The 25,137-nt window shown below is 49.4% G+C and overlaps 9 protein-coding genes across 9 annotated transcripts; 4 read left to right on the top strand and 5 right to left on the bottom strand.

Moving 5' to 3' along the window:
• Positions 1 to 149: 149 nt before the first annotated feature.
• TGAM01_v204854 (hypothetical protein) lies at positions 150 to 2,438 on the top strand (the record flags this gene model as incomplete). Its single annotated transcript, XM_018801449.1, has 4 exons — positions 150 to 168; positions 230 to 266; positions 336 to 608; positions 668 to 2,438. 4 exons carry the CDS (start codon positions 150 to 152, stop codon positions 2,436 to 2,438), a joined length of 2,100 nt encoding a protein of 699 aa, XP_018665242.1.
• Positions 2,439 to 2,912: 474 nt separating this feature from the next.
• TGAM01_v204853 (hypothetical protein) lies at positions 2,913 to 4,731 on the bottom strand (the record flags this gene model as incomplete). Its single annotated transcript, XM_024549525.1, has 3 exons — positions 2,913 to 3,262; positions 3,482 to 4,611; positions 4,658 to 4,731. The coding sequence occupies 3 exons, from the start codon at positions 4,729 to 4,731 to the stop codon at positions 2,913 to 2,915; spliced, it is 1,554 nt and encodes a 517-aa protein (XP_024405755.1).
• Positions 4,732 to 5,340: 609 nt separating this feature from the next.
• Positions 5,341 to 6,354, bottom strand: TGAM01_v204852 (hypothetical protein; the record flags this gene model as incomplete). Its single annotated transcript, XM_018801451.1, has 1 exon — positions 5,341 to 6,354. The coding sequence occupies one exon, from the start codon at positions 6,352 to 6,354 to the stop codon at positions 5,341 to 5,343; it is 1,014 nt and encodes a 337-aa protein (XP_018665244.1).
• Positions 6,355 to 8,894: 2,540 nt separating this feature from the next.
• On the top strand, positions 8,895 to 11,399 carry TGAM01_v204851 (hypothetical protein; the record flags this gene model as incomplete). The annotated part of the gene is made up of 1 exon (XM_018801452.1): positions 8,895 to 11,399. One exon carries the CDS (start codon positions 8,895 to 8,897, stop codon positions 11,397 to 11,399), a length of 2,505 nt encoding a protein of 834 aa, XP_018665245.1.
• A 1,479-nt stretch (positions 11,400 to 12,878) lies between these two features.
• TGAM01_v204850 (hypothetical protein) lies at positions 12,879 to 13,447 on the top strand (the record flags this gene model as incomplete). Its single annotated transcript, XM_024549524.1, has 3 exons — positions 12,879 to 13,075; positions 13,154 to 13,290; positions 13,362 to 13,447. The coding sequence occupies 3 exons, from the start codon at positions 12,879 to 12,881 to the stop codon at positions 13,445 to 13,447; spliced, it is 420 nt and encodes a 139-aa protein (XP_024405754.1).
• Positions 13,448 to 13,590: 143 nt separating this feature from the next.
• Positions 13,591 to 14,165, bottom strand: TGAM01_v204849 (molybdopterin synthase catalytic subunit; the record flags this gene model as incomplete). Its single annotated transcript, XM_018801453.1, has 2 exons — positions 13,591 to 13,940; positions 14,015 to 14,165. The coding sequence occupies 2 exons, from the start codon at positions 14,163 to 14,165 to the stop codon at positions 13,591 to 13,593; spliced, it is 501 nt and encodes a 166-aa protein (XP_018665246.1).
• A 731-nt stretch (positions 14,166 to 14,896) lies between these two features.
• TGAM01_v204848 (hypothetical protein) lies at positions 14,897 to 17,572 on the top strand (the record flags this gene model as incomplete). The annotated part of the gene is made up of 5 exons (XM_018801454.2): positions 14,897 to 15,367; positions 15,454 to 15,529; positions 15,585 to 15,790; positions 15,847 to 15,907; positions 15,969 to 17,572. 5 exons carry the CDS (start codon positions 14,897 to 14,899, stop codon positions 17,570 to 17,572), a joined length of 2,418 nt encoding a protein of 805 aa, XP_018665247.2.
• A 659-nt stretch (positions 17,573 to 18,231) lies between these two features.
• TGAM01_v204847 (hypothetical protein) lies at positions 18,232 to 19,680 on the bottom strand (the record flags this gene model as incomplete). Its single annotated transcript, XM_024549523.1, has 2 exons — positions 18,232 to 19,283; positions 19,347 to 19,680. The coding sequence occupies 2 exons, from the start codon at positions 19,678 to 19,680 to the stop codon at positions 18,232 to 18,234; spliced, it is 1,386 nt and encodes a 461-aa protein (XP_024405753.1).
• Positions 19,681 to 20,967: 1,287 nt separating this feature from the next.
• On the bottom strand, positions 20,968 to 24,851 carry TGAM01_v204846 (hypothetical protein; the record flags this gene model as incomplete). Its single annotated transcript, XM_024549522.1, has 3 exons — positions 20,968 to 22,986; positions 23,044 to 24,695; positions 24,755 to 24,851. The coding sequence occupies 3 exons, from the start codon at positions 24,849 to 24,851 to the stop codon at positions 20,968 to 20,970; spliced, it is 3,768 nt and encodes a 1,255-aa protein (XP_024405752.1).
• Between the last annotated feature and the right edge of the window lie 286 nt (positions 24,852 to 25,137).

Genomic DNA, 25,137 nt, shown 5'->3' with positions numbered 1-25,137 from the left:
CCGATCCCATATACTAGAATCTGCTTGATGTATTTCATTACTTTCATTTAGTGAACTTTTGACCATTCGTTTTCGTGCAGCAGGAGTTCTCTCAATTCGTTTACTTTGTTCCCCTTTTCGTATCGCAATCTTGCGAGCCCCTATTTACCATGTTTTATTCTCACGAGAGTAAGTCATCCTAAGCATGTCTCTACTCTCCAATTTCAGAGATGTTGATATCTACTCATAGTCCTCAACAGCACCCAGTATGGGGTTGCTACTATTTGGTAGGGACATCTGTGTTCAGCTCCTTCACGAGGGGGTCGTTTCCACTAATTGCCATCTTCCCTGTCTAGGCTGGTGGCCACAGTTGGCAAAGGAACCCAGAAGAGACTGACCAAGAAGGCGATCCAAGAAGTCAATGTTCCAAAGGCGTGCGAGAAGATATTGGACCCCGGAGCTCCTCTTGCTCTCCGTCTCCAAGGAAATCTACTCTATGGCGTTTCGCGTGTTTTCGAGCAGCAGTGCGCCTATGTCCTCACGGATGCCGAAAAGACCCAGTCTGACATGGTGACTTTTTTTCGCATCATTTCAACCAGTGAAACTGATCCGCGAGCCGGAAAGACCAAGTATGTTCACAGAATATTGTACAACGAAACGGTGATATGCATCTAATATTTTGCTACAGGCGTCAGAATATCGTCTTGCAAGATGATCCTGCTTTTGATCCTTTTACCTCACTTCCAAACCTGAATGTGCTGCAGTGGGACAAGGATCTTGTGTTATTTCCAAGCCAGGGCGGATCAAGCAAGTTCTCCCAGATGACACCGCTCGCGGCAGCTGGTAGTCAAGGTAGCTCTTCGCCACGCCACCGCTCTGCACTGATCAATCTTGAGCTCCCACCTTCTTCACAGTCTGCTGCAAGTTGCCGTCTTCCCTCAGATTTCGGCAGACTCAGCCCTTTGTTCGGCAAATCAATTCACCATTCCGACAGCATGGCTGAGTTCCAGCCGTTTGGAGACGATGAATTTCCATCCATCTCGGGAATCGGCTTCGAATTTGACGCAGAGGGTAATCTCGTTAGCATTCTCGACCAGGATCTTGAGCCTGAGCCCGAACTGCCTCCTCTTCCGGCTCCGACAAAGACTACAAGCAGTCTTGGGTTGCAGGGAGTGATGAAAGACGATGACCAGGTTCTCATTTTGGGCGAAGAAGAAAATCTACTTGATTTGGGGGACCAAGCATTGCAGGGTATGGATGGTCGTCCGGCAAATACTTCGATTCAGCTGCCTGCAGAGATCCAGACGCATAGAAGTGAGCGAGCAGAAGCAGACACTAATCAAGCATCTGCTAGGATGGCTAGATCGAGACGGGTCAACCCAGATGCTATGATGGATGAGAGAATCACAATTTCTAGCCGAGAACTCAGAGATTGGACTGAAAACTACTTTGCAAACGCTGAAACTCTCCGTCAGCAACAGCGAAAGACCACCACCACTCTTGGCCAAGCGAGAAAGAATGCTGTGACACTCCTCTACGACTACGGTGTGGCCAGTGTCGGGGCATATCATCGAGCAGAAGGTCTATTCCATCCCTTGGCAGCTAATTTTGCCGGAATCGCGTTGAAAGCACGCCTCCAAGGCAAAGAGCCAGATGAGATCGAGCAGCTTGAGCCTGCAAAGAGAGGCCGCCGACGCAAATCAGATGAAGCTTTCGAAGGCGAACTTGATGATGACGAGCGAAACACAAAGCAGCGAGTTGTTGAGGAAGTTGAATTCGGTCGAGGCGAAAATCAGGATGAAGCACACATCATGTTTGATGACAACTCTGTTCCCGAGATTGGAATGGAGGCCGAGCCGCCAATGGAAGATCGTCACTCTTCCTCAATGATGCCATGGAGCCGACCTGGCTCTGCAGTTCCAGGTTCTTCCGTCCGAGGCAGCGCCCAGAAGCCAAAGACCGCCCCCAGTCCTCTCCTCGGACGTGGAAGTGCCCTGAGCTCCATCGACCGCCATAGCGATCCCGCCGAGCCGTTCTTTGGAGTGGACGACTTTGGTTCTCATGACTCATCTTTTCAACTTGGTGGGCCGGTTGGCCCTCTTGACTACGATCGAGACAATGCCACTCAATTTTCGACTCAAGGCCTCGACGTCACCAGCCAGGATTTCTTGGGATACGTAGCCGAGCAGGCCGCAAAGACAGGCGTGACCTACGGCCGGGACAAGAAGCATCGTCAGTGGATCGAGTTCAAAGAGCTGGCCGAACCATTTACTCACCCTAGAGCCGTTGCCGCTCAAGCGTTTCTACATCTGCTGTCTCTGGCATCGAAGAACGTCATATCGGTCCATCAGGAAGGTGCGATGGCCATGCAGCCATTTGGAGCCATTCACATTGGAATAAACGCCTCTGTCAATGAAATGGTTGAGACGCAGCCGGAGTCTGAGGATGAGCTTGCTTGATTTTTGGAGCACATGTCATGGGGGGTTTCATATTTGAACGCATCATATTCTGGCTTGCATGGCGTATCCATGATTTTTCTTTTTAAGGTTTTACTGGGGCCTTTCTTTCCTTTTTCTTTTTTTCTTTCTTCTTTCATCTGGAACGGGGCGTTTGGAAATACGGATATCGACTTTTTCACGTTGGACCATCTGGAAGCAAATGAATCGAGGATGACTGCACTCAGCCAATCTTTCGAGAGTTTTTATTTCTCTAGCACGAGGAATTTCGGAGCATTTGGGACCAATATGGGGGTGCGCATGTCTTATTGCAGATTGATCTACTATATACATTGGTAATGGTAATCGGCATGGGGTACCAGAGGAGAGTTTATTGAGAAGGCACTTTGAGAGATGGCAGTTTCGATCACGATCACGTAACACAAATGACAGTACAGTTCATGGACAAAAGACAATTTATTAACTCGAGTTATTCTATTAATCATCAAACTCATCTTCAGCATCTGCTCCCTCCCGATCTGTAAACACCAGATACTCTGCACGCTCCTCATCAGTAGCATTTAGGTTAACCAATTCCCAAGCGCTCTTGACAGGATCCAATACAGAGTCATTGAACGCAAGGTCCAAGGGCAGCAGCGAGAATTCAGCTGTTTGCCCGTCGATATTCACAGAGGGGGTATCAACGCCAGTTTGCTCATAGTACAGCTGGTATAGTATCTTAGGAGGCTCTGGGCTATTCTGCGACAGAGAGGCTAGGAGAGATGAGAGAGCTTTCTCAAGATGTGCTTGGGCACTTGGGCTTGTGAGAGTGCTCAGATATAATACACCTGATGCGATAGAATGTTAGCAAACTATTGCACTTTTTTCCAGGTCCAAAGTGTAAAATATAAAATGACAAATATGAAAGTGTTGATCAGGTTGTCAGAGGAAATTATCGTCAATGTAATTCCGCAGTTATAAAGTATTCGTATTTCGGTTTTTTCATCATAACACGAAGGGCTGTGAAAGAGAGGGAGGCTTAAAAGTAAGAGAGAGAGAAAGCTTACATTGTCCAGTAGGGCATTCGCCCGCTTCACTCGAATGAGCGAGAGCGTAGATGGGATACTCGGAAGAGACTCCATCTTCGCCAAGTGGCCTACCCGCAGGGATTGCAACCACAGAAACGGCGGGCACCGGAGCGCCTTCAGTCACCGTTTCAAAAATTGACGTCAAGCCTGAGTCGACAATCGCTGTCAGTCTGCTCAGACGGCGGCTTTCACCTGCCGGCTTGCCCAGGCCCTTGACTATGGCCTTTGACTTGACAACCACGTCGTTGGATAGGACGACATTGAACTCCTCGGGCGTTTCGGCCGCGGCGGGAGTTTTCTGAACGTCCTTGATACCAACACCGAGCATATAGACGGCACCGCCAACAGCACCAGCTCGGCAGCCCACTTGAGCCACTTCAGAAAGGCCTCCCCATTTGGGGTAAACAGCCGCAAAACCAGGGCCAAAGACTCCCATGGATGTGAGATGGCGGTGGATAGCAGCGAGGCCAGCTTCTGTTGAGATCTTGCCATCAAGACTCAGCGTCAGGGTGATGATGTAGGCCTGTAGATCGGCATCGAGCTTGAACTCGTTCGCAAGAAAACTCGCCAGCGAGTCGCCCGCACGAGGTCTCCATACATCAGTCTGCGGCTCAGCGTCGTACTCGAGCACAAACTTGAGGAACTTCATAAGCCCGCGCTTCGCCTTGGCGGAGATTGTCGTATTGGTAAACACATCTTCGCGGGTCGACGGAATGCGACTCAGGCTAGGGGCAGACGACGACTTTGGGGCCTTGGGCTGGAGTATGTAAAAAGACCCCACGGCAAGAAACTCGAGTTGCCGGAACGCTTTCGACGACACCAGCTTCGAGAGAAGCTCTGAGCGCGTGTGGATCAGCTGCGGTGCCAGCGCGAGGCTGTACGCCCGAGACGACAGGCTTTTGGCACCACCGGGTCGAGTCGCCTGCGCCGCTGCAAAGACGCCATCGCCTTCAGCACTCTGGTGGTTGGCGGCCCATTCGTCCACCTCCTGCAGGCTCAGAACGGCCTCAGCCTCGCCGTAGTACTCGTTGGGGTCAACGTGGAGGATGTTCTTTCCAGATCGCGACAGCGCACTTTTCACGAGAGAGAGAGAAGGCTGGTCAGTCAGTCTTTTGAAGGTGGCCAGCAGCCAAGCCGATGGAATCCGAAGCTTACAGGGCGAAGAGGGACTGCTGGAGCCCCGTGCCGCTGATCACTACATCCCACTGTGTGTCTGAGAGGGATTCCATGGTTCGGTTCACAATGGACGGAGGGAAGGGGAAAGAAGACGAGAGAGCGAGAAAAGAAGAAAAAGTAAGAAAAATTGTTTAAAAAGCGTTTAGCTAGAGGGTTCAAGCTCAAGCGAAGTGGAGATGTATCTTGCTAGTGAGGTTTGGCACATGAAGCTGTAGCAGCAATAAGCAGCAATCTGTATTAGCTAAGTCAGGTGGCCCGTGCTTTTTCGTAGCCTAACTTCTAACCAGCTCCAATTTCTGAGCTTTTTTTTCTCTTTTTTCTTCTTCTTCATAGTTTCACCGCCCGTCGAATTTTTACCGTCATGTCTTTGATACTTTACGTATGTGGCATCGCGATCGCATTTGACTTAAGCGGTAGAGAGAGTCGTCGGCCGGTATCTACTGCCCTAGAATAAAGTCTGAAAGGGTGGTTCGAATGGTTGACACATGCTCACTTGAAAATTTGTGATTTTTGATGTAATGTGACTTGTTTTTGGGCCTGTATCTGATCGCTTGTGCGGAGCTAGCACTCATTGCGATTAACATGATCTGGCTAAATAAAACTCCGAGAGCAAAATGGCGCTCAGTATTCGGACAAAGATGGTATTATGCTATTCTGGATGTTTAATGGCTGCCAGTTATTGCTGACGCAAAGTCCTCCCACCGCGTGCTTGCCCAATCGAGGAATTCCTTCGATGTCAGTAGCTTCGCTGTCATGACCGTGCCTCCATGCTTCGAGATGGACAGAATCCTTCTTGAGCCTCCAGTGCAGTCAATGACAATTGTGACTGTCTCGTCGCATAATGACTCCTCCAAGGTATCTGGATCGGCTAGCAGCCAGAATTTTCCATCCGCAGGCTGGTCTTTCGTCTCTTTGCCGGTGAAAATGACTGCCGTACATGAAATAGGCATGCTTTCCACAGTAAGGGGCTTAGGATCTTTCCTGGAGCAGAGAATCATCTCCCTGTCTGGGTCGTAACGAGCCTGAGGCAGTTTTGTATCGCGTAAAGCAGCCACCGTTGCTGCCCATGCCGCATCAAACGGGTTGCCGTCGAAAGAGATGAAGAAGAGATCAATGTATAATACCCAGTATGCCACTACATATTTTTCTCCTTCCTTTGGCTCACTCTCTTCAGCTCCTTCTTCCTCATCTGCGAATGAGGTTTCGGCCGGTCGGCTGTGCCATATCCGCAAGTCCTCTGCTCGTAGGAGCTTGGAGCTATGTAGAAGAGAGTAAATTTTGGTGCTCAATGTTTGGGCGAGCGTCGTGGGCGGACCGCCAGGCAAGAATTGTGGTGCAGATCCGGTGGCAAGTTCAATGTTCGGGACCAATAAGTCGTAATCGGATAACTCCGTCTCTGTATTGGATGCGCGGTAGTTGGGGATATTTTCTGTCAGGATAGTTTCGGCGCGGATTCCGCAAATGACCGTGGTGTCTCCTGTCCGCACCAGAGCACTTCCGTGGGCATGTGACAAGCTGGACAGATTCACTGTAGGTTTCCGAACCTCAAAAGGAGCCCGGCCATTGCTTCGCGCAGGGGGGGTCGAGTCGTCGGATGGTTCGAGGTTTGCGAGGAGATACGGGTGAGGTGAGAGTTTGGCAAAGGTAGAGCGCGATAGGCCCACCTCTGGTGCCATGATGATTCGAGAGTTTTTGGCGTGATTGAGGGGTATTACCGAGAGACGGATGCACAAATAGCGCCGCAAGGGGAAAGAAATTTGGGGATTTGCTTGGAATTGAGTTCTGAGCTCCCGTATCCAAAAAAGGCGTCTGGAAAAGAAAACTTGGCTCTCAGCCTTGCGGGGTGGGGAGATCTAAATTATCCACAGCCAATGAAATCAGCGTGGGGTCGCAAGGCTGAGCGTGGGCTCCTTTTCCATCGCCGGGACAGCAGATGGCTTTGGGGATCGAAGGTCGAAAAATGAGCCCCTATATCAATCGATACCATTGTTGCCGGATCATCTCATGTACAGATAGCGAGTGGTTCGATGAATCGCCAACTGCTACTCGTCCCCAGACAACAATCATCGCTAATCAGCAGTATCGTCTAGATAAAAGCTGCTCGGAACAAAGTTTGGCTTCCGGCTGTCACCACACGTGATTTGGCTGCAACGCCGCAACCCAGATCCCAGATTCTTCTACAGAGTAACTACGGATTATGCATGTTTGCATATGCTTCGAACATGGTATTCTTGAAGAGCTGTGGTAGCAGCAACTGCAAAGAGCTGCCGCAGCGCCTCCGTACCTGAATCCACAAACCAGAGACTGGGAACGTCCTCCCTGCCGCAGAACACGGCGTTTGACAAAGGCCATGATCAGATGATTCGCGCAGAACAGCAAGGCAGCCAGGGGAAGATATCCCAAACGACACACGATATCCAGAGCAACAATCCGCAGCGGCAACAGCCATTAGGCAGCCCTACGAGAGACGCCATCTCATGCGAAGCGAACAGCCCGCCAGATGCTCTGCCAAGCAAAGGATGCTCTCTGTACGACAGTCTACAGGCTGGTTCCTGACAAAGAGCCCGTTATGAGCCAAATTGGCGGCCATCTTACATGTCCCCGCACCCCCGTTTATTCAGTCCGCTGCCGTCCCTCTAAGCTGAGCGGCGAATCAGACGCCCCAGCTTGCCGCCCGTGTCCAAGACAGGCCCCCTCCAACCGAGTGCCGCCCGTCGAATCACAGTGCAGAGTGCATATAGCTCGCTGGGCCATCACCAACAGCCCTCCAACGCCGTTTTTCACTTGTCCAAACGGTCCTCGATTTGCGGCTGTTTGAGCTCGTGAGTGGCTCAATCTTCAACCCGGAGCTCCCCTCATTTCAGTCATTTGAGGGCTAATTACCTAATTGGGAAGAGGGACTTTGATGTTGGTGGCGGCGAGTTCGTGATTGTCTTTGCTCCACTGCCTTTGCTTGGCGAGCGAGGACGTGATTTCCAGACGGCAGAGAATGGTCCGAGTTTCCAGCACTGTGGTCTTTGAAAAGTCTCGGAGACTGTTTTTCGTCAAAACGGGGTTGTTCTTGATCTCCACGCGTTGTCGTCAGCAAAATCGGAGGCCACATGCCAGCCGCAGAGCGGATCAACTGCAGGTCGACTTTGGACGCAGAATCTGCCATGAATCGATCCCTCGTTAGCTTCCGGCCGTGCTTGTGCAGTCTGCAGACGAATCCTTGCTCGAGCATCAATCGTCTGCCGAGAAGAGGCCAGCCGCCCCCACCGGTCACTAGCAAGTTCCACTGATTACTTCTTTGTCGTTGCAGCAGTACCTGTCTTTGCCAGACTTGGGACACACCATGTCTGTATTCCGGAGCTATGCCCGTAGATTGACCTGCATGCTGCCTTGTTCGTCACCTTGCCTGTCACACTGGGCCGCGCCAATTTGCCCGCCGAGGCGTGGTCACCCCCGGATGCACAAAAGTCAGCCACCAAGCGACCAATCTCGCGACCTGCCCAGCCGCTGCGGTCGATGTGCTTCCCGTTAATCTCTGCCGCTGTTCTGCCTTCTCCTTGGGCCGGACTGTCCGATTGATTGATTCGAACTGTCACAGTTCTTGCATCGTTCCATTCCCCGCTCACATGGCGATATAGCACATCACCAACGCCTGATGCTCGTTCGTATCTGATCCGCCGCTTGTCGCCCGCCGTTACAATGGGCATTACTGCTTGCGGCAATCTATCGTTGATGTGATCCACCGACTTAAAAACCCTTGTATCACTTGCTCCATGCCGAGCGCAGGGAGCTAGGAAGCCTGTAGGAGTGATGTCTGTGCTTTATATCCTCACGGGCCGCCGCATTTTAGCCCCCCCGCCGTTCATCAGTTGTTGATCAATCTTCACCATCCCGCTGCTCAAGCTCTTTCGCTTACTGCTGGCGTTTGCTCTTATCGAGAAGTCTGGCACTCCTCGTTATGACTGCAGGGCGCGCTGCTGTTTGATTGCCACTCGTTTACGGCAGCAAATCCGTCTTGATCGCTGATCGGTGGCTGTAAGCGCCCAGGCGGCTGTAATGCGATAAAAGCATTCGCTTTCCCTGGCCCAGCTTGAAACCACAGGCCTTCCCATTGCTTGCGTCCCACACAAGCGCCGAGTAATACTACCACCACGTCCTACTCCAACTCCCTGCGTCTCATCACCACTTTTGCTACGGTGCAGCTGAAGCGACTCAGCTGGCCATAATGGCACCCCAGGTGCAGGAGCTCGCCTTCCAAGCCACGCGAAGCATTTCCGATGTTGCAAAGCGGATACTGATTCCCTTGACTCCTACAAGCCCGCCGGGTCTTGTCCAGGCGAATACTGTCGATCCCTGGGCCAAAGCCGGCAAATATGCTCTGGGATGGACCTACTTTGCAGCCGCGCTCTCTGGCTGCGTATTCTTGGTCCGCGTGTGGCACTATTGGCAGGACAAGATTCGACAGGCCATTTACAAACAACAAGTCGAGGCTCACTATCGGGACACTTACAATGTTGACGCCGAGTTTGTCATGGATGCGATTCGCTCTGGCACGGCCTCGGAGTTCTTCACTGAGGGTAACCATATAGGCGAGAATAAGTTTCGTCCGAAAGCGCATTTCTCTTCCATTGGATTTGTAAACGACACGTTAGCATTGTTACGATGGGTGTTTTACCGGTCTATTCCCGATATTGTCATCGGAAAGTTTCGGTTTACTTTCTCGTCGCTTGCGGTCCTGACGGCAACCTTTATCGCCCTTGCTTTCGTCACCCTTTATACCTTTTTGCAGCAGCCACTTTACTGGGAGAGCATTCGATTTGGAGCACCGCCTGTGGCGATCAGAGCCGGTATGCTCTCCGTGGCACTGACCCCATGGATTGTGGCTACGAGCATGAAGTCGAATCTATTAACCCTATTCCTTGGCATTGGGCCAGAGCGACTGAATGTATTTCACCGATGGCTCAGCTACATTGCTTTATTTCTTGCCCTGGTTCACATGATCCCTTTCTACATTCAACCTGTGTGGGATGACAACGGCATGTCTGTTTGGGTTTCGGTTTTCCCACCTGGTAGCGGCATAATATACGGTAGCGGCATTGCCTGCATAGTACCATTGATTTGGCTATGTGTGACATCTTTCCCTTGGATCCGAAGAGTCGCCTACGAATTGTTTGTCATGTGCCACGTTCCCGTTGGTATTCTGTACGTTGGTGTATTGTTCTGGCATACCAAGAATCGTCTGATGACCTGGGACTATCTCTATGTAACTGTGGCCATCTGGGGAGCGTGTAATATCGCACGACTCTTCAAGCTCAACTGGACCAAACCAGGACGACTGTCTTTCATGGTCGGTGATGAGGCTGCCATTACCCTCATGGCTGAGAACGCAATCAAGGTCACTATACCTACCCAGATGCGTTGGAAGCCGGGCCAATATGTATACCTCCGTATGCCTGGCATTTCCTTCCTCGACAACCATCCATTCACTATTTCATCTCTCTGCAGTGAAGATTTCCCTTCCGAGTATGGAGAGAATTACCGAGATTGTATTCTCCTCTTCAAAGCATATGGTGGCTTTACACGCAAAGTTCTAGAAACTGCAATCGAAAAGGGCCCCTTTCATACATACCGTGCATTTTTAGATGGCCCATATGGCGGAATGACGCGCGATTTGGCTGCTTTTGATACTTGTATCCTCATTGCGGGTGGAAGTGGTATTACTTCACTGATTTCTCAGCTTCTCTACCTAGTGAAGCGAATGCGTGATGGCAAAGCCATCAGCAGGAAAGTTGTAGTCGTTTGGTCTATGAAAAAGCTGGAAGACATGGACTGGTTCCGAGAAGAGCTGCGCATCTGCCGCGAATCTGCGCCTCCCGAGAGCGTAAGCTGCAAGTTCTTCGTCACTGGAGCGGTTCGCAATCGGCCCGGGCAGCTCATGACTGCTCCCATCAATGGGGGAGCCAGCCGAGCCTTGACTCACAAGCTCCACGACAAACTTGATGGTTTCGTCGCAGGCATTGCTTCGAAGCGAAACTCGGCCTTTATTCAAGCTGAAGCACAGGGTGATCCGGAACGCGAGCGCGAACTCCGGGCTGAGAATGAGGATCGTATCACAGCGCTTCCACACCAAAAGTTCTTGCAACCTCATCAATATCCACCTCCACCACCCAATCCGCCTTCTGAAACGTCGACGATAAATCCAACCGTTGCGTCTGAAGATAACTTTGACCGCAAACTCAACGAAAATGGCTATCCCGAGGACAAAAAGCCACAGGCCTCGGAGCAGGAGCAGGAAATCCAACCTGTCCCAGCTCATCCTATTCCAGTTCCGGAGCTTGCACATTTATACAACACTGGTATTCCCGTCGGGGCTACCGAGCGTCCCATATCTACCTTTGGCCCACCTGCCGGGTTTGACTTTGGCTTCCCAGAAACTCCCACCGAGTTCCAAAAGAACCTTATGCGATCCGCGTTCCCCATGCCACACCAGACTGAGGACGGTTGGACCATTGAGTACGGCCGGCCCGAACTCGGATACATGCTCAAGCAATGGGCGACTGGTGGGCCAGAGGGCAGAGGCATCCTTGGCCGAAGGACTGCCGTCTTTGTCTGTGGTCCTCCGGGGATGAGAGTCGGTGTGGCCAACACGGTGGCAAAACTCCAAGCGGAAATTTGGGGCGATGATGAGCTGGAGGAAATATTCTTGCATACGGAGAATTATGCTCTATAGACCTCTTTGTGTGTATTTGTAGATGAAGATGATGGATGTGGAGGGTTATGACTGATGTATTTTTTTTTTTTCTTTGATGTTATGATAGGCTATAGAGCCACTGAGATACCACTTGTATATAGCAGCAAACACATATTTTCCTTGCTCCTAATTGAAGACCTTAATCCTCTTAGTCATACGTTCCTTGTCTTTGGTCACTTCTTGTCAAAGTCCGATATTTGTACAACTAGTGCTCTTACAACATGCGTAATACGAATATCAGTGCCCCAGCGTCACATTCCAGAGCAGCATAGCACCGCTGGTCAGTAATCGTAATACGACTGCCGCGACATTGAGATTGTTCAACTTGTCTCAATCAGCACCTTTGTCTTCAGATAGCTTCTCTATCGTGATTTAACTCCAAAGGTCTTCCCTCATAGCAGACGAGCTGTTTCCTAGAGAGTCTTGCACACTTCTGTTTCATTTATTCATATTCTCACTCACTTGTCCTCTTCATAAGACGAACATCTCAAAATGAAGTTTCTTGATACTTTTGTTGTTCTTGCCGCCTTTTTGACTGCCATCTTCGCCATGCCGGGTACCGACTCTCAAGAAGCTGGGGCTGATACTATTGAAGCCGACAATGATGAAAATATCTGTCGGCCTCGCCTTAGTAAGACATCATTTCACTACAATTATCATCAGAGACGCTTAGTAGAAAGTTTCTAAACTGCTTTCTTTCTCTTATAGCATCGTGCAAGGCTGACAAAGAGTGCTGCTCGCGCTCTTGCATCAAACACCATAAGATCAAGGTCTGCAAGTAACTGATATCTTAAAGTTTACACCGAAACCAGACTCCTGAGGAGACTCTGCTACTGAACTGCGGTTTTCATGTGGCTGCTGTCGCAGCCATGCTTCAGTGTCATAAGCTTCTGGGTTTCGCTATTGACTTTCCTTCGAGCACTATCTTATGACTACCTTACCTATGCTGCGAGAAGGGTTGGTGGCGTTCACTGTAGGGAAAAGTCTCCAAAGCTTCTTATCTCTTTGTGTGGGTTGGGCATCTACAACTTCAGGAAACAAAGGAGGATGCTTTCGTCTGTGGCGAGTTTTGCTCTTTGAAGACGTTACGCTTCCAACTTTTAGATTCCTTAAAAACTAGTCAAAATGACTACCTTGATGGCATGAGTCGTGGAAAATAAGGGCAGCTATGAGGCGAGCGTTGAACTTTCCGCGCACTCTATTGTGCTTGCCGGGCACCTTGATGGCTAGCGGCATTGTCGTCATATGCCTGTATATATATAGGCCGACCGTGGTTCACTGCAAAGCCTCCTGCTGCATAGAATTTGTATTCTTTAAAAATAACACTCGACCATAAGCGATAATCTTCGCATTACAATTTTGCTTTGCTAGGCCTCAAATTTCCCTATTTTTTGATTGAAAGAAAGCATTTATTCGAGCGTTGGATATTACCCACTGTGTCGTACTCGCGCCGACACCATGCTCGACTTTGACGAAGGCGTGCTAAACAAGATGGAGAAGGGATGGGCTATTGCGACGCGCTGCTCAGAACAAAGACTAAAGAGAATATACGAATGGACAGACGCAGAGCTCAATACAGCCATCAAGGAAGGGATGGTGATGCTGGAGACTGTTTGCGTGTTTGTGCACGGATGTATCAAGTCAGGACAATACAAGTGCGCTAAGCTGCCATTCCATTCCCCCGATATGGATATTGATGCCGATTGCTGACTTTTGAGTGTTGTTCGTGTTAGGCTTCCAGCTGAATTTTGGAAGATTCTTCATGCCGAATATGGCATCGTCGTTTATCCGTCAGCCTTGACAGAGAGCATTGCTGCTGTGGGCGTGGGAGCGGCTCAGACCTTCTCGGAGGTATACAGCAGTCATATTGGTAAGGGAGTTGTGAGCCAAAACCATACATTGGTGTTGATGCACTAACGTGGAGCTGTTTCTGTTGGATAGTCATGCTTGGAAAACGAGATACAAACCATCCACCGCTTTGCCCGTTTGAATATATAAAGGAGCCGCTGCCGGTATACGAGAAATGAGAAGGTAAAGATTGGGACAATTGGTCGTGGTTTGGAATTAAGTAGCGAGTTTAGGAGATATGAACATCTCGTATGCTAATAGATGATAGCGCAAGAGGAACATTTCCAAGATGAATATAATAGAAGAGAAAGATCACTCATTCTTATGATTCCACCTTGTGTCCCATGGCGCCATCTCGGTTTGCCCTCCAGACGCCCTCTTCACCTTCAAATTCTTCCCTCTTCCATACCTCTACCCTTGACTTGCATGCTTCTAGGGCCTCTTCTCCTGCCAGCCATGCAGCTTTTCTGTGTGGCGATGAGACGGCGATGAGGATGCTCTCTTCGCCTATGGGTACAGTGCCTAGACGGTGAATCATGGAGATTCCCTTGAGTCCGTGCTTGTTGAGGATGTCTTTGCAAATGGCTAACATTGATCGCAATGCCAGTTTGTTGTAGGCCGTGTACTGAAGCTCCTTAACCGGCTTTCCGGCAAAGTTATCTCTTGTGGTTCCTGTGAAATTTGTGTTATCAAAGTGAGCCATGTGGAACGCATGTTATCTGAGATGAGAGAGGCCTATAACCAACCTGCGAATAAGACGATTGCCCCGGCCATGGGGCTGCGGACCTTGTCTATCGCCTCTTGGATGTTGAGGAAATCATGTGTCAAGCCCACATAGCAGTTCTGTTCCGACATATTCCATATTTCAGTTGCATCGCCGTCTTTGAGGTCTCCCATGGCTGGTGGCGAAAGCGGTTCAATGCTGAATGAAGTGAGACAAGTGACAGTCAATGAGAGAAAGTATTGCGAAAAACGAGCACTTTGAGTATCCCAAAAATGCAGTATAGAATATGTGTATGAGAAACAGATATGACTGAAATGATATTGTAAAAGCGAGACGAATATCCAAAAAGTATAACTGTTTTGCAGGCTGTTTGCAAAGGTTTAAGCGCAGTCCAGACGGCTGGTCGGGCATGTACCTTGCACCAACAGATAGGCGAGGGGAGACACGAGAACACCCCCGCCAGAACACAGCGCAGCTGAGTCAGCGTTCAGCTGTTAGAGTTTCGGGCATTCCATAAACTCAGTCGGCCATAGATCCAATCGATATGCTAAACCATCCCGCCAATACCTTCTTCCCTTGTCTTCAGCCTTACTCGACCAAGCCATCGCTAACCCTTTTGACTCCCTCTTCTGCTGTATTTCGTTTTGCTTCCCTCACCGCATCTACATCTTGACGCCCCCTATATATTGTGCGCTGATTGCCCTCCGTCGTTATGCGCGACGACCAACACGCACGATCCCCAGACCGGGGCAGAGACCGAGAACGCCATCGCGACGCTCGCTACTCTCGACCACGAGACTTGCAGCACCGGCCGGACGACGACTACCAACAATCGCGGCAGGGTAAAGACACGGCCCGCGCACTCATGGGAGCTTAGCTCCAGCTTCGGGACACACCTTGGCAGATGAAATTGAGCTTGACGGCTAACTTGCCCACGGGTCAACGAGGCTATTCACAGTCTCCGTCCAGGGACGACGACATGCACATGCACGACAGCGGCGCGTGGGGCCGGCGCGACCATCGCCCCAGGCCGTATTCACAGCATCAGCATCAGCATCAGCATCCCTACCGAGACGCTCATGATGCGCGCCCAAGGCGAGACCTGAGCCCTCATGACTGGAGCCGTGACAACCAGGGCAGCATGTATAGCGATGAATATCACCGTGGACGCCAAGAACAAGCTAGAGGCAACGACTATGCTTCCCCCTCGTATCGCGATAGGCGGTCTTACAACTCCCGATCACCGCACAGGGACTATTATAGCAGGAGTCGCTCTCGCAGTCCAGGCTTGGACGGCGGCCGATTAAGAGAAGCTGGCCCACCCAGCGACACCGTCATATTTGAAGGGCTGCCCGGCAAGATAGATGCAGCTGAGGTCCGTACTGTTTGACGAGTTTGAAGAGCATGCCGAAGAAGAGATCAACAGGACGTAATATGTGTCTAATCAAAGCGTGAATCCAGCTACGAGAGAGCATTGTCCAGAGCTGCATTTCAGACGACTTCCTATTAGTCGATGTCCGGATCACTCATGCCAAAGGTATGTCTACCTGTTGACTTTACATGCTGAGAACATACCACTAATTGTCCCAAAGGAAAACGCAGAGCTTTCATTCAGTTTGAGGATGTTGATCATGCAGCCGCCTTTGTCAATGAAAACTTCCCAAAAGTCCGCATCACTCTGCCTCAGACCACTGATGACGCTCCAGATGGCAAGATTAGTGCCTATATCCACTTTGCTCATCGCAGAGATGACACAGAAGCGCGTGTTTCCAGCGGTGGCCAATGGGTCTGCCAACCTGTAAGATGATCTATGCTGCATTAACTGGAGCCATAACTAAGATGAGATGTATGCAGTGCGGTTTCAGCAACTATTCGTCGCGCACAAAATGCAAGCGGTGCGGCGCATTGCCATCTTGTATGTTACTAAAAACAAACTCTCAACGCTACTCATGACTGACAACTTATATTGTTCTTAGCTTCAGCCATGCATCTAAGCCTAAACCCAGCGGCTGATGCTGGCGATGCACCTACGCAGATCCTGGTAGTCTATCCCCTACCTGCATTTGTCAACGAGGACATGTTTGCTGCGGATATGAAGCGACTTGAGCTTGAAAAGCCCGACGCAGCCAGTCAGAAGCTGGCATCGGGCTCAAAGCTGCAGTCGACTGCTCCAGCTGATCGTGCCGCTCGAACTGGTGCACGCCCAGGATCACTGCACCGCGTATTCTTGATGCGCGATCCTAGCACTGAGGAGTCAGCTAAATATGGCTTTGCCGAATTCTGGACTTTGCAAGATGCCGTTGACGCCATGGCCAAAATCAGGCTGTTGCCATCTTTTACTGTTTCGGCTTGTGCCGTCACCGTGTCTCATATACATATGGGAGTGTTTGTTCCTGAAGAGCGTCAGATCATGCCTGATACAGAACGATTTTCCTTCAATCCTCTATTCAATCCTACTCTGCGTGTTCGATACCGCGATCTGCGAGCATATCCCAGCCAGAAGATTGTTGCCGCCGAATCTCCTGAGAATCTCACAGGCAACGGAGAGCCCAAAGCCGGCGAGCAGGACAATAACAAAAAGGTTAAGAAAAGAAAAGCAGACGATCCTCTGGGCGCCACTCTCAAAAAGTCGGCCCCAGCTATGGCTGGCCACATGGCTATGTGGCAGAAGAAGCATGAAGAGATCCATGTAAATGGACCTGGTGGCACAGCAGCAGCAAAACAGCCTTCGCAACCTACAAAGAGCTCCAAAGCAGCACCTATCAAGTTTTCAATTACAGGAACATCCATGCAAGCTACTGATCCTCCGCCTCCTTCATTACCGCCTCCAGCACCTCCCGCAGATCCAGCACCGCCACTTCCATCAAGCGAACAAAACGACGACAATACCTCTGCGAGCAAGCTGGATACGACAATCAAAGTCGAGAAGCCAGTCACTCCATACGGGGACAGGGACAAACTACAATGTCTTCTTTGCATGCGTAAATTCAAGTCACTGGACGAACTAGGTCGCCATGAAGGTTCGCAGTTACACGCAGAAAAGCTCCAAGATGAGCAGGCTATCAAGAATGCACTGGAGAGGTTGGCCAAACGGGGTATCCAGCCGCAGACGCAAGCGGAAGCAGATGATGATGCCAGCTCCACGGCACCAAAATATCGTGACAGAGCCAAGGAGCGGCGTGAGCAGTGGAATCAGCCCAAAAAGCCCTTGCCAGCCTCAAGCGATAAAGGTGCTCCAGGGGCTCAAAAGGAACAGGCGAAGCCTCCAGCTCAAGAAAAGGCCCCGGTACAGTCCAAGGGCGCCGGAATACTCGCCAAGATGGGCTGGACGACTGGCACTGGCCTGGGTGCTAATGCCGAGGGACGCACCGAGAGTATCGTGACTAACGTATATAGGGAGGGCGTCGGCCTCGGGGCTGAGGGCGCCAATCTGGGCAACGCACAGGCTTATGGAGAGAGCAAAACGCTTAATAATCGCCAGGATTACATGAATGCCGTGAATGACCTGGCAAGAGAGCGGTTTTTCAACGAGTTTGGTGGGAAGAAAGATGAGAAGAATGGCGAGCAAAAGGACGAGTAGAAGGACAGGGGGGACACGAAACGGAAGTGAGGCAGTGAGGTAGTAATAGGCCCATAGTACTGGAGGATTGGAGCTAAGTAGATATGCTCCTGCATACATGGAAAGGCGTTTTAATTGAAAATTTAAATTTTTTTCGATAGCTATAATCGGCATCTACTTGTTTGGCAGAGGTTTTCCCCCTATTAGCCATATTTGGAACCTAGAGTGAAAGCCTTTTTCATGAAGTCAGCGCCCGATGCTATACGAATGGTTCTCGAGGAAAGCTGTGATTTGAATGTCAAGATTTCTTTTATCAATTATATCTATTATTTTCAGCGCCTGTTTATATGCGCGCTTGGTATATTCAACAATGTCATAACCTATATAACGTATTCAAGAAGCCAGCATCGCTTCCCTACCTCTCGTCATTTCGTATCCAAACATTTTCATACTATGATTCGCAAATTTTGAGTAATTTCTGCCATGTACTCTCACGCTCCCCATCTCAGTAATACTTATTAGTTATAGAAAAGAGTTGAAAAAATTATCCTAAACACCTCGCTATATCTGCTTTCTATTATAGCATAATCATGGAAAGAGTCACAAAAACGGTGCCTGCAATAGCGGCCGAGAAGGCAGGATGCAGCGCGATGCCGGCATTGTCTAAAGAAGCGTTAGTATCAGTCAGAGCTGTCAAGGATGCCGAGAGTCTTACCCTTGCTTGAGCTGTCACCATCGTCACTCGAACTGTCATCGGAGCCTGTGGAAACGGGGCCTGGGATAGATTTTGAGCCTGCCTTGAACTCAAGGATGGAGCTGCTGGTTGAATTGAGCGTGGCCTGGGCAATGCCAACCTGCTGGTTCTGCAGGTCATACACGACATAGGCGGAGCGCAAGAAAGTGTCTCCAAGGAGAACGAATTGGTCGGACGAGATGCCGAAATCCGAGGTGGAAGCCATGCCGAAGGTGCAAACGCCGCTCCAGCCCTTGAATACCTGCTTCAAGGTTGGGTCCGAGAAGATCTGATCTTGTACGCTGGCCAAGTTGTTGATGACCATTTCGTCGATAGGCACTTTGATCGTCTTGTTTGTGAACTGGAAGCTGAAAGACGTATCTTTGAGATTAGCCTTGGCGCAGTCGACAAACGGATTAGGAACGCCTTGGACGTTCATGACGCCAAATTCTTTCCAAACAGCTTGTACGACATCGCCCGGGAGAAGACTGATGGTCGAACCAGAGTCGAGAATAGCGGTGGCGTCGACTGCAGGAGTATCGAGGCCAGAAACTTTGAGTCCATTCAACTGGACGGCGTACATGACAATATCCGAAGTCCTAGAAACGGATGCAGGAAGCGATTGGAAGGGCAGGGTTGCGAGACCGCCGTGGAACTTGTCGGTATCGACGCCTCCGAAGAGAATAGAGCCCTGGCTGGTCTGCAGATCATTGAGATAGAGACTGAAGGCGGGCATGGCAATGATTTTTTGAGAGACCATGTTTTCGATGACGGTCGGATATTTGATTGCAGCCGCCTCGTTTGACCTGAATCCTAGGCCCATAAGGCCTGTTCCACGGACAGACTCCAAGGCCAGACCCATTTTCTGGTTCTTAATCGTGGCATCGTTGATGGTAACGGTGTCTTGGAAGTATCTGCCCCTGATGTTACGGCCATCAAGATAGGTGATGTTGAAGACCTCTCTAGTTGAATTGAAAGATTTGCTCTTGGTCTGATCAACTACGGTGCGAAGGATGTTAGCCAGCTGATCGAATTTGAGACATTGGAGTATGGCCGACTTACATTGTTTTGAGCAGGATTCTCCAACTTGCTCTTGTATAATCGAATCTGTGCAGAGATCTGCATCTACCGAGTTGACCCAGGTATCACTACTACCAGTGTCGAGCATGAAACTCAGCTTCTGGGGTGGTGTGCCAACGCTGAACTCGGCATAGTAGCCGCCTCCCGTGATATTGTTGAGGGCATCAAGAGCAACAGTGCCATCACGACGCAGCAATGATGGGAGCGGATTGCTGTCCAGGAATCGCTTCTCAAAGGGAACGGAGACGACGCCTGCAGAGACTGTGCCAGCGGCAACGAGACCCGCCAGCGAGGCGTACTGAAGAGTAGAACGCATTGTGAACGGCGCAAGAAGTCTGACTGCAAGCCAATCAATCGTAAGGGGAGCGACAGATTAGACGAGACGAGCCAGTCCAGAGCCGGAAGATGAACCGCTGTAAAAGAAGAACCGCGTTTGTCACACAAGAAAACACGAGAATTGGCTTGGGCTCCTCTCTGTATTTAAGCATAGATTTTAAGGCTGCGGCGATTGCCCGAACGAGCTGAACAGCATCGTCGCTTGGTCGTCGCCTCATCCCTGCCGCTGCAGGAGGCTAGAGCCGCTTGGGCCGGGATATCATGCTTGTGACCCAAAAGGCCCCGGCCACCCATGAGTCTATTTTTACCCGTGATGGGCGAGCACGATAGTGGTGAAGCTCCTTGTTGTTGGATCGTACGATGCTGGGAGAAGTGCCGTGTCAGTATGTTAGTCTTGTCTTGTCTTGTCTGTCTCACCTTGCCCATCAACCATCAATCGTCCAGCTCAAAACAGCCGCCAAGCCAGGAGAGCCTCGATGCCACCCGTCCCCAACGCCAAGGCGCCTTGGCTGCAGCTAGCTCGACAGACGGCGTCGCGCAGGATGAGCGTAGCACCGCTAGCATCAATTAGCTGTAAAAGGGCCATCCTTGGCAGAGCAATTCAGCCACCCGTCAATCCTTCTGGAGCTGAAGCGCCACTTGAGCGATCCAGAACAGCAGGGCCGCTATTATCCACCTTCTGCGAAGAGCCTCCGTTGGACCAACGCGCTCTGAGTCCCCTGTTTTCCCATGCTTTTTGATCCCTTGGCCATTTTGTTGGTTTTTTTGGATGCGCCTCGCTGCGCCACTGGCCCAATTCAAGCTAACAGAGCTCTCTGCACGATGAGTCAATGGCTGGTACTGATGAAATCTGCCGCGGATACTACTTGAAATGGGCGATCTTGTCTGCCGCGTATCTAAAAGAGGAACTCTCGAGTAAGTCGTAATGTGAAGAAAGAGTTTTTGATAGATGGGCAGACTGATGCAAACACTCTGCATTGGCTTTTCTGCAGATTGTAGTCGGAGTCGGGTTGCGTTCTTCCGTACCTTCCCTCTTCAGTTAATAAAGCTGGCATAACGCCCAAGACCAAGCCTCTCCTACAGTGCCATTACATACGCATTTAGGCATTGAGTAAATCGAGAAGCATGACGACGATTTTGAATTGAATCTTTTCAAGCACTAAGCGTAAAGGATATAACATCTTGTTTAAGATATACATTTCCCTGTCAAATTGCCAGATCAAGACAAACGAGATTACCTGTCTCAAATTCTCTGTTCCATTGTAGCTTAATTACCTAACTTGTCAAAATTAAATTCGAAATGTAGCCAGTTGTTATACTTGTCAACAATGACTATATGGTTCTTGTATACTCCAACTGGCTGACGCCAATCTACGTAGGCTTCATCTAGCTGAGGCCGACAGTCCGGAGGGAGCCAAAGCAGCGGTTTATTCGACTTCAGGATCCAATCTTTATTTTTGCTGAGGCTGAGCATAGGCAATTCATCGTTGTAACGTAACTGTTGCCCCTGAGAAAAATACACAAGGGGCATCTCTACCTGCTTCGAGAGATGTGAATCCAATTCCTCATGTTTCCGACCTGTTAGTTCTGAGATATCTTCATGGGGGTATACACCTGTAAGTAGACCCCAGATGGTGGTGTAGGTGTCGCCCGGTCTGAATGAACGCCCGCCTGGTGGTGTATTACTTGGTGAAAACTCTATCCATAAATCCACAAACCGATCATTTTCAATCGTGTATAAGCACGTCCCAGATGTTAAATCCCATATTTTAATAAATCCATCAGGCGATCTCGACGCTGGTTGAGTGTTTCTGGAAGAATATGGTTTACTCTTGAGGGTTCGAAACCTTGCACCCGTGAAACGATCCCCAAATGACCTATAGTCATAAGCGCCTTCAGCGGTTGCCAGCTGCATGCTGTCTGGGGAAAAGGCGATGCCCTCAAAACTATACGACGTCTTCATTGTCCATTGAAATGCACGTGCGGCGGTGTCCCAGATCCTGATAGTTTCATCTCTTAAACCCAATGCTATCCACCTCCCATCAGGCGAGAATGCGACGAAATCGATTCGGTCTTGACATTTCGAATAGGTCGTAATATCTGGGGAGCTTTTAGCAGCCAGATCCCAGATTTTAATGGTGCAATCCCCAGAACCTGATGCCAGCCGCAAGCCATCGGGCGAAAAAGCCAATGTGTAGACCTCTTCCGTATGGCCTAGAAGTGTCTGCAGACATGTACCAGTGGCAATATCCCAAATTTTGATCTCTTTCTCTCTTGTTGATGCTAGCCGCAATCCATCGGCCGAGAACATCATTGCTTTCTTCTTGAGACAAGGGTCTCCGATTGTCTGTAGGCAACTACTGGTGGCAAGATCCCAGATGTCGATTGCGCCATGACTCGCAAGTGCCAGTCGCATCCCATCAGGTGAAAGTGCTAATTCGTCCCTGCCTGCCACTTCCTTCGCCATAACCGTAGCCTGTAGGCATTTGCCAGTAGCCAAATCCAGAACTTTCATAGTGTCCGTTTCCGGGTTGTAGACCACCACCTTGGCATGAAATATCCGATCTGTAAACACAGGTGCTCCCGTATCGGCTTCTGTACAATGGGATCCAACGACTCCGTTGAGAAATTCCGAGTTCAATTGTGCACAATCTGAGGGGAAAACTGTGGCCAGGACCAATTCGCTTGGGTGAGTAGTATGCGTGTGAAAATCCTCACTTGTAGCAAGATTGTGAATTTCCAGAGTGGTGTCGCCCATAAGAGCCAGATGGGTGCCGTCTGTGCAAAAGCTCGCTGATTGGAAATAGCCTTCCATAGTCTTGATTCGAGTGCCCGTGATGAGATCCCAAATCTCAACTTTTTCAATGGCAATCAGTGCCAATTGGGTACTGTGTGGTGAGAAAACCACTTCCATGACAAGCTCGGTCTCAAACGTATGTAAGCACACTCCGGATATCAAATTCCAGACCTTGGCCTTTTTACCATAGGCAATCGCCGCCAGCATTGTATTATCCGGCGAAATTGCTACTGAACCAACAGCATATTCATAGTCGCCAATTGTCTGTATGCAGGGGCTCCAATTTGATTTCATCTTAGGTTTAGACACGATCCATTTTGGGCACTGCTCTGCCTCAAGCAGTTTCCTGGATATGCTTTCGCTGGGGCTGAATATAAGTGCGGAGGCATATATCTGTAGTGGATACGCTTCAATTATCGCCCTATGTGAAGAGACAAGGCGATAGACGTCTCTTGTCAGTTCAAGGGTCTCATTCCTTTCGCTGTTTACCTATGCTATTATTAGACCTGGTCTCGCAAGCGCTGCTCTGCTCTCAGGTTCACATACCAATATATCTGGTTTCCCTTCAGGCATCACAGTGTCGGCTAGCCAACGATCGTGTCCAATTTGGCCTCTTTTTCTCGCGTGAGGCGGTTCATAAGTCCGATTACTATTACCATCCATTGTGTAATAGCTTGTAATCAAGTCTCGCAGCCTTTGAATAGCAATTACGGCTTGGGGTAATAATTTCAACAAGACCATTGCTTCTAGCCAGTTTAAATACTTTTCCTTGAGGAACGTGTGAAGTATTCCGCCGTCTTGAAATAGCCGAGGTTGTCTGCAATGAGATAGGTGCTCAATCCAAAATGCACAGCAGTATGCTTTTGATGCTAATGGGTTCGGATTCGGTGGTGCAACTTCATCCACATGTTCTCCTGGTGTTCTGACATTATAGATGTCGCATCGAAGGACCTTATCCAAAACATTGAGTGAGATTTCAAACATCTTAGAATGTTGACGCTCAATTCCTCTAGGGAAAATACTGATGGCTCCCTTGTGTGCCATATAGTCTTTAACAGACTGGTGGATGAAGTATATAGTCTTGTCCATGATGGTTATAAATGATCCGCAAGCCTTAGCCAAGTATTCGATATCGCTTGGAAGATACCTGACCTTGGTGCCGATTAATTGAGAGCTGGTGAATAGATATAATTCATCAATATGAAGCGGTCGCTCGGCGGCAGTCACTGTTGCTAAAAAAATGAGACAGGCTTCTGTGTCATTTTTCCACCCCTTCTTCGAACGCTCCATTATCTCATCGTAGAGGCTTTCCAAATCTTCGGGCATTTCTTCCAAAATTCTTTCGATGTGAGGACGGCCAGCACCTCGTAGCTGTTGGACAACAAGTGTTACCCATAAAAAGGTACCGTTTGCCTTTGTTTTGAGTATATTAACCGTCTTCTCGCGGAGGTCATCATCCCCCTCAAGCGCCTCAATGTCTCGAGCACAGCGATCTATATATGTATCAACAGCGCTGGAGACATGGCCTGCATTGCTTTGCAATTCCAATATTAGCCTGTTGTCAATCGACTTTAATGCGTGTTCAATTTCTTTCTCATTTCGACTGGATACTAACCACTTGATGTGGCTGCTCGTGTCCATGATGAGATTAAAGAGCGATTTGCGCGATTCTTGGTGTTGGCATTCATCGAGGGCGTCAATAATAAAAGTAGAATCTGCCATGCATGGATCTTGAGTAATAGTTGTAAAAATCCGGCTAAGCGCAACCCACGCATTAGTTCCTTCTAAGTAACCTCTTGGCTCCTTTTTTACCTGTTCCTGGATGGATGAAAGAAGGCCTTGGTTTTGTCGAAGCACTGAGTAAATCAAGCCCCTGATAATAGCGGTGGCTGTATTAAGTCGGGTATCTGTGCCTTGACAGAAGAAATAGACCAATTTCCCTTGTAGCTTGCAATTGTTTTCGAAATCTTCAATGATTCCACAGAGAAGCATTGTTTTGCCTTTTCCAGGGTCCCCTTTGACCCAAAAAACTCCATTCTTTTGTTTGTCGCGCCATTTTCTGAATTCTTTATGCGCGAGGATCCAGCGATACGAGTCGTATATCAGGGGACCCTTGGATTCAAGTATTCGTTTTTTATCATCCACAGGATTTGTTTTGCTGATGTCTTGAAGAAAAGCTGTATCTGCAGCAGAGGGGTCTGTAAAGCTGTTTAGTAATGCCAGGCCAGGGGTTGTATGTCGCTTATGGTCTTCATACCCGTGCTAACATTGATTACATTGTTGATCAAATCTCCAAGAAGTACTGTGGCATCGTTTCCAAACGTATTTCCCGTAACTTCTCTCGTAGACGTCATTTTATTCCGTTCTTTTGGCAGTTTAGGGAAAATACTGGATTTTCACGATAGTGAGGTCAGACAGCCAGTCACTTTGTAAAGATGAAAATAGATTAGGTAGGTTGCTGAAAAAATATCGGGCATAGTATTAGTTGCATGTAGATTAGGCATACTAGCATATCAGGCAACCGAATATTGGACACCGCCAAGTACTACATCGCTACAAGATACCTCTGACTCAAGGCTTTCATTTGGCTTCATCTGACATCCTGCCCTGTCACATTGATACTTCATGTTACCTATGCGC

This window comes from Trichoderma gamsii, assembly GCF_001481775.2.
Source record: "Trichoderma gamsii strain T6085 chromosome Unknown Scaffold_14.2, whole genome shotgun sequence".
In the NCBI taxonomy this organism is placed as follows: Eukaryota; Fungi; Ascomycota; class Sordariomycetes; order Hypocreales; family Hypocreaceae; genus Trichoderma; species Trichoderma gamsii.
The sequence above is the reverse complement of the archived record's forward strand: the minus strand, read 5'-3'. Positions and strand labels throughout refer to the sequence as shown.